The 7,500-nt window shown below is 37.1% G+C and overlaps 1 protein-coding gene across 1 annotated transcript in view; it reads right to left on the bottom strand.

Moving 5' to 3' along the window:
- Nucleotides 1-7,500, bottom strand: part of LOC138046234 (A-kinase anchor protein 10, mitochondrial-like) — a 24,997-nt gene that overhangs the window by 6,484 nt on the left and 11,013 nt on the right. Inside the window, exons 5-10 of the mRNA XM_068892904.1 lie at nucleotides 7,368-7,452; nucleotides 5,587-5,710; nucleotides 3,699-3,841; nucleotides 2,880-3,024; nucleotides 1,020-1,258; nucleotides 217-305 (exon numbers count right to left, since the gene is read on the bottom strand). Coding sequence (XP_068749005.1) covers nucleotides 217-305; nucleotides 1,020-1,258; nucleotides 2,880-3,024; nucleotides 3,699-3,841; nucleotides 5,587-5,710; nucleotides 7,368-7,452 — 825 coding nt within the window. The remainder of the gene's footprint in view (nucleotides 1-216; nucleotides 306-1,019; nucleotides 1,259-2,879; nucleotides 3,025-3,698; nucleotides 3,842-5,586; nucleotides 5,711-7,367; nucleotides 7,453-7,500) is intronic.

Below are 7,500 nucleotides of genomic sequence, written 5' to 3'. Positions count from 1 at the left end.
ATAATATAGATGCACCATTTACACAATTTTAGAGGACTGCGCACATATTTGATGTTCTTAGCCATTTGTTATTTGCAACTGATTTAAATACATGACCCCAGCAGCTCTGCTAAATATTGTATTAAAATACATTTTCAGTTTCAGTTTCAGTTTCAGCTTCAGTTTCATATGATAGCTAAAGTGAAATCTGTTTAAAGAGTAAAGAGTTTAAAGTACCTGTGGAGAGTCCATTGTCCCTGTCTGGGTCTGGTTCAAAAATTGGCTCAAAAATTCCAAATTCATTGACTTTTCCAAGTGACAATGGTCTGTAAAGAAATCAGAAGAAAATTAACTTCTCATACAACAAAACTGCAGAGGGTAGCAGTGATAGTTAAAAACATTTGCCTATCTAACCAGCATGGACCAGCTTTGGTGGACGACACGTATGTCAACTTTGAGGAAAATAAAATTAGAATCAGGGACACAAACAAATGAGCCAAAATTTTAAAGATGGGTACACATTTGGAAACATGAATTCACAGGTTTTGCAAGATTTTAAGAAACGAACCCTATAAAAACACTTTTTTGTTTTTGACAGCTAAGTTCCAGACATTTGTGTCGATGATGACTTCCTTTTGATACTCCAACTCTAGCACCTAGCCTGGGGGAGGGTTGGAGCATATCACACCTTTAAGCTGTATAATCCCTTGCCCCCCTCCCCCATCCCCAAAAAAAAAAAAACAAAAAAAAACAAAACAAAAACAAAACATAAATGACACACTTGATCCAAACACATTAAACCAGGGCATATTACCATGGTAAAATTACATGAAAACAAAAGCTGCTCAACATGCACAACATCTTGAAATATTGTCACAATATTGGAGTACTGAAACAAAAGAAAGCATTTGAGTTCAATTCCCGGAGGATTAGTTTGGTTCACTATCATGGCCGCCATTTCTTTGTTTTGGAACACCAACATGGCCGCCGTGATGTCATGTGAAAACACTTATACTACTCTCAGTGTTGCTTATTCTTACCCTGCATTTGGCCTCTGCCAAATAGCATCTGGGTTTTGTGCGAGGTCAGGATCAGATCCAAGACTCGACCTCATGAGACGACTTTTCTCGCTTATTTGAGAAGCTGAGCCTCTTACATCATCTGTGCTACTGCCAGAGGCAGAGAGTTCATTTGAGGACTGCCGCTCACTGACAGAATTCAGCAGCTCAGTGAGGTACTTAAAATAAACCTCACTTTGCAGGAAACTTGGGAATAATACCTAAAAGTACATTTAAAAAAATGATTTTAGCACTACATTTGGCAACTACATGGAATAGGCCATTTCTGAGTTCATGTCTGCCTCCTTGTCAAAGCGAGTCTAAGTGTGAAGTTTTTGTGATGGTAATTAATTCTACTTTGCACATGAATGAAAACTAATTTTCATAAGAAAAACTGAACTTACAATGTAGACTCACTTCGAAGAGGAGGCAGACATGAACTTGGAAATGGCCTATTCGACTCGTGTGTTAGGTAGTTTGGACACTGTTTTCTTTCAAACATCACCCCACCTTGTTGGGGAATCAGTGTTTTTCATGCAGTCTACATTACAAAAACGCTAGATTTAAAAAAAAATTTAAAACTTACATAAATTTTCTTAACCTACCACTACAACTTTAGGTGAGACATATTTAGAATATTGTAAGCTTTGTCTGCAGTTTCCAAAAAAATGGTTTGAGAGGTATTCCCTACTAGCAGAGGTGTCTTTTCTTCTGCATTCTCTGGATTCGCTGGGCTGACAAGTAAAGGAAAATGGACCTCTGCCATGGGTTGAAACTCCTTGTGTTAAGCATGTCGGCAGTTACTTAGTGACCAATTCCTCAAGTGATACTTCATGTTGTGTGGGCTCACTTAACAACTGCGGAATTACTGTAAAGGAACAGTCAGCAGTTTTGAGTCCCGCCCAAGGTTGTGGACGGCAGTTAGATGAATGCGAGTTTTGACCCATGGCAGTAAGGTCTCTTTTCCCATACTTGTCAGCCAAAGAAAAGAAACACCCGCTAGCAGGCAGAGAGAGGTACAAAATGACTTCTTTTTTAGGTTAAATTTGCTTTCAATTTGTTTTTAACCTTGTCTTAGTCATTCTTGCCCGGATGAACAATAATAACAATTATTATTATTATTATTATTATCATCATCATCATTATTATTATTATTATTATTATTATTATTGACCCTAGCTATTACATTGTAGAAATTTCCTTCCTGATACCAGCATTGGTTTTTTTTCTAAAAGGTTAGCCATCTTGGAGTGATAAAAAGAGCTTAAGCAGTGCTTAACAAAACTTTAATTGGCTAATTCTAATCTAGTATATATTATTAATAATGGTTGTTCATTGTCAAAAACAGTGTCCGGAGGGAAAGAAGCAAAGGACAAAAAGCATCTATCTACTTGAAAAAAACTTTTATTCTTGGAAATTCTAGAGGTAAATTTATCGCTGAAAAACACAGTCTACGATACTTGACAAACACAGGTACATGTACACCTGTATCCAAAATAGATGATCTAAGAAGGCCACTGTTGACTGGCTTGCATATAGAGTAACGAAGCAGGACAAGGATCACTTGTAAACACAACATTAAATTTTAATAAGTCAGAGTGGCTAATGGTGAACATGGACAACAACACATGCCACAAGGCACCATGGGCACTATACATAAATTATCATATTTTATCAACAGCCAGGGTTATTTCCATGAGATGACATTGCATACTAATTTTAACATACATGTATTAAGTCAATGAATTGGCTTTGGTAATGAGCCACAGGTTATTAGGTATGCAGGAAGGAACACTAACAAGCTTTTTTTAAACAAAATGTAAAATTTTTAACACAAAAGACCTCCTCAAGCAGACAAAGGACAAGTTCCATGGGAGAAGAGAAGCAGTCAGACAATGGTCCACCTTCACGACAGATGCTGTTCTCTATTTCAATTCTTGTAGCATCATCAACACCAAGAGGAAGACTTGCTTGCATAGAAAAGTATCTAAAACAAAAATCAGTACATCTGGTCTTAAATCGATGTGGGTGAAACTTGTCACCTGTTTAGAAGTAACAGAGGTCACCCAGTGGCCCAGGTGTTCAAAAGGAGGATTTAACACTATCCACCGGATAAGTCACTATCCATTGCAAGCCTGCAAATAAGCACCGGTCATCGGACATTTGTCCCGTAAATTTGAGGTTTTTAAGTGTACTCAAAATCATGCGATTACCTAAAACTGATCATGCAGTGAAATTGGATTCTCTCCCTCTCCTAAGGGAAGGTGACTCTTTGGTAGGAGGGAGGGGAGGTCATTTCCAAGTGCATCACAAGTGAGGGCTAAGTGGATAAGCCATCCAAGGCCGTCTGAAAATGTTTTTACAACGACAACAAAGTAAATTATCAGCATTATCATTTGGTTGGGTGCAGGCTATTTCCAAGATGCTCCCCTGCAAATGGTCTGTATCTAACACCACTGTAGGCAGTTCTTCTGGCAGGCAATCCGAGTTGATTTACTGGAGGGAAAATGCCACAAATATCCTCATTCAAAACGAGATTTCCAACATTCATTCCCATGCTTGAATGTGACAAGTGGACTTTCTGGGCTACATGTAACTATAGCCTTCCCAAATTCAACCACCAAATTAATAACAGATTAGAGATGTTTCACAGCTGCTTACTTGTCATAAATAATCATAGCATCATCCAAGGCATTCTCTGCATTGTATTTCCTGGTTTCCAGCTGAGATTTTACATGACACTGAAAGTTATCAGCTGTCAACCAGAATTCCAACATGTGCTGCACACCCTCCCGCTCCAAATGCTGAAAAAGTTGAATTTATAGTATCATCACATATTTGTATTTCAGCCACACATGGTAAAATAATGATGTACCACAGTACAGAGAAAACCAATAATTATTACTGGCACCTTTGAATCATGAATGAGATGATACAGTGCATTGTCGAAGCTTCAAAACACAGAAGAACAAGGTCATAGGTGGGAAACAATATCATATAATAGATATTACTTCTGGTAAATTCTATACATCAAAGTCATAATCATTATAATTAAATGAAACACAAAGAGTCCCTTGCCTTTAAGTGTTGATTAAAATTAGAGAGTGACATAAATATCATTATCAGTATTGAAAGGACACACAACTTCTTTCATTTAATTACTTCGTTGTATCATGCTTAGTGATAATGGGAATAAAATGTTAGAGACTTAAAGGCTCATGATACAACTCGTGGTTTGGCATCTGTTTGCACGAAGTTCTGCCTGGTTTAAAACCTGTTCTGACAACAGGCCATTTTCTAATTCTCATGGCTGGACTGGATCTAGCATAAAATGGAGGCTAATGTGGGCAAATCTTTTCACACACAAAAAAATTTGCCAGCATTAGCCTCTATTTCATGCTAGATCTAGTCCAGTCGTGAGAATTCAAAAATGGTCTATAAATTAAAGTTAATTTTGTTCTTTCAAGGTCCACAATAAACAGAGAATTTACATTTTTTTAAGGAGGCTCTAAACCTTGGTGGTTTGGTTGAATTTTACTAGAAATTGAGGTGGTGAAAAAGTCTCCTTAAAATGATTCCCTAGGAATAGGACATACATTTCCAATAAAACTTCGTGCACTGTTGTAACATGTCAAGACAATGATACCATGCTTGTTTCCATGGTACAATGCTGACTGAAGAACCACATGAGCATGGGCATACATGTAGGCTACGCACCGCTGACTGCTACTGCTCTTAGAAGATAACCATACTGCCAATCTGTGTCGCTCTTTGTTGCTACAATCGGCGACAAAACTAGTTGAGACAGTTGCCAACAGAGCACACTGGCAACAACACATTCATTGTTTGCAAAGAAAACTAGTCCAACAAGTATGTTTCTGGGATACCCCTCCCTCCCCCACCCTAATCAATGTTGTACCGCTGTTGACAAGGCTCGTAGGAAACAGAAAAAAACACAACATTGTCCGGGGTGCGGGGGAAGGGGCCATTTTGAAAAAATCTTGAAATTGACTCTAAAGGATAAGAGTGTCTCAACAATTTTGACACCGATTGTAACTTTGTTAAATTGTACTTAACTGCATAATTTAACTATATAAAATGCCTTCAGTCAACAACTCTTTTTTTGGACCTGAAAACAGCACTCAAGAAAAATTTAACATGTCTGACAGGTAGAGTGGCCTCTGGGAATCTACAGGAAACTATTTCTTGTTTGATTTTTCCATGTCACTGAGACATCTTTTGAGAGCTGCTGACTGAAATTTTTTAACAACATGGATTGTAAAAGGACACTTTATAATCCATGTTCTAGGAAGCTACCGTAATGTCAAAAGGGATGCCTCATCATCTTCCAATTCCAATCTACATGTAACATTTTTTGCTATGTAGCATACTGGCTCCAGTTGTTCCAGTTACTATCCACAAGATAAATCACTATCCATTGGAAAGCATAATTGGTTTTGCTATGACTTACCCACTAGAAGTGATTTACCAGGCGGATAGCAGACTATTCATCGCTACGTTTGAACAACTGGCACTCGCTCTAACTCACCTCCATGAAGTAAAACATGGCATTTTCATTGTACATTATATCAGATAGGAAGACTTTTCCACTTGTCAAGATATCAATTTGATGTTTAAAATAGAAAGAACTGCCAAGGAATGTAGGAAAATACCTGAAGAAAGAAATGAATGGGTAAATTTCTCTGGTTACTACAAAATTCGGGAAGGACAAGTTAGTAATCAAACAACTGCACACTGTCAGATGATTCCTTCAGGGAATCATTAATTTCACATGTCTGGAAATATCATTAAATTTTTTCATGGGTGCATGCTTCTGTTATGCTGATGATCAGGTGTACCACCAAAGTGTGAATACAAACACTGACTACAAGATTCCTGGCCAAAACATTGGGAAAACAACCCCTTTTGCTCATCCTTTGGGTAGATTACTTCCAAGTTACATTTCAATTTCCACCCACATCTATAACCTTGCATAGTTTCTCCCCCACCCCCACATCCCCAAACAATGTTGAAGGCCATACATCGTACAACATAGTTTCTGATTTTCGCCCCAAAGGAAGTGTCCCAAATGTTAGGGACAGGATCATAGACCAAATGCATAAATGGCGGCCAAAAAAATATTCTTTTGTTTATGTGCTAATTAGCCTCACTAGCCTCGTTTGCATGGACAAAATACAAAAGAAAATGTTGCTTGAGAGCGAGACTAGTGAGTCTAATTAGCACATAAACAAAAGAATATTTTTTTTGGCCACCATTTATGCATTCGGTCTATTGTATTTCTGAAAGAATGACAAAGATGATAGGGAAATAGAACTTCATAAGCACAAAAAAAAATGATTTCTAAATTTTAAAGTCAGGTACAGTTGGCCTTTTTACACCAATGTCAGTGTCCCCCATTAAGAACTGGAAATGAAAAGCTGTAAATGGAGCTGTAAATGATGACTTGGGTGACTCTGGGATATCTCTTAATAGCTTTAATCACATATACATGTAACAATTAAAACTATTATAATTATTTAACCCATTGACTCCCAGTCTGGCCAGTTGAGGCCCGTTTGGATGTCAAAGGGTTAATGGGGACATATTTTTTGAATTTTCAGTGAGTGATTAACCCATTGACTCCCAGGGATTCCCCACTGACTAGTAAAATTGTCTGGCGTTAGACTGAGGAAAATACTAAGTCTGGCCGGTTGAGGCCTGTTTGGACGTCAAAGGGTTAATGGGGACATACGTTTTTCAGTAAGTGATTAACCCATTGACTCCCAGGGGTTCCCCATTGACTAGTAAAATCGTCTGGCATTAGACAGAGTAAAATACTAAGTCTGGCCGGTTTAGACCCGTTTGGACGTCAAAGGGTTAATTAATGACATAGTTTTCAGTGAGTGATTAATAATAATAATAATAATAATAATAATAATAATAATAATAATTTATATAGCGCAGACCTCTATATGAATATATTCAGTTGCGCTTCACAATATTTTAAAATAAAATTATGTCAAACTGTCCTAAAAACTAAAAACATAAGAAACTATTAAAAACTACAACCATATACCTATTTAAAAGCTAAATTAAAAATGAGACATGAATAGAAAAACCTATTTAAAAGCTAAATTAAAAAAAAGAGTTTTAACAGCAGTCTTAAAAGTGTCCAATGATTAAACAATATTTATGTTCGACATTTGCTCTAAGAGCACTTGTCTTGTTCTATATGTTTTACGAATAAGAAACAGGCTTTATCATTGATGAACAGATACAAAAATCAAACTTTCAAGCAAAGCTAAATGCAATAAAATAATGCTAACTTACATTCTCTCCATAACATTGAACACAAACATCTGTGCAGGCTGAAAGGACTCTGGACAAATTCTGCCATCTTCACTGCAGATATTGACTGTTCAATGGGTTAGTTTAAAAATCAGATTGAATTTGAGTCAAGTGA

The sequence above is a fragment of the Montipora capricornis genome, chromosome 4 (assembly GCF_036669925.1).
Source record: "Montipora capricornis isolate CH-2021 chromosome 4, ASM3666992v2, whole genome shotgun sequence".
In the NCBI taxonomy this organism is placed as follows: Eukaryota; Metazoa; Cnidaria; class Anthozoa; order Scleractinia; family Acroporidae; genus Montipora; species Montipora capricornis.
The sequence above is the reverse complement of the archived record's forward strand: the minus strand, read 5'-3'. Positions and strand labels throughout refer to the sequence as shown.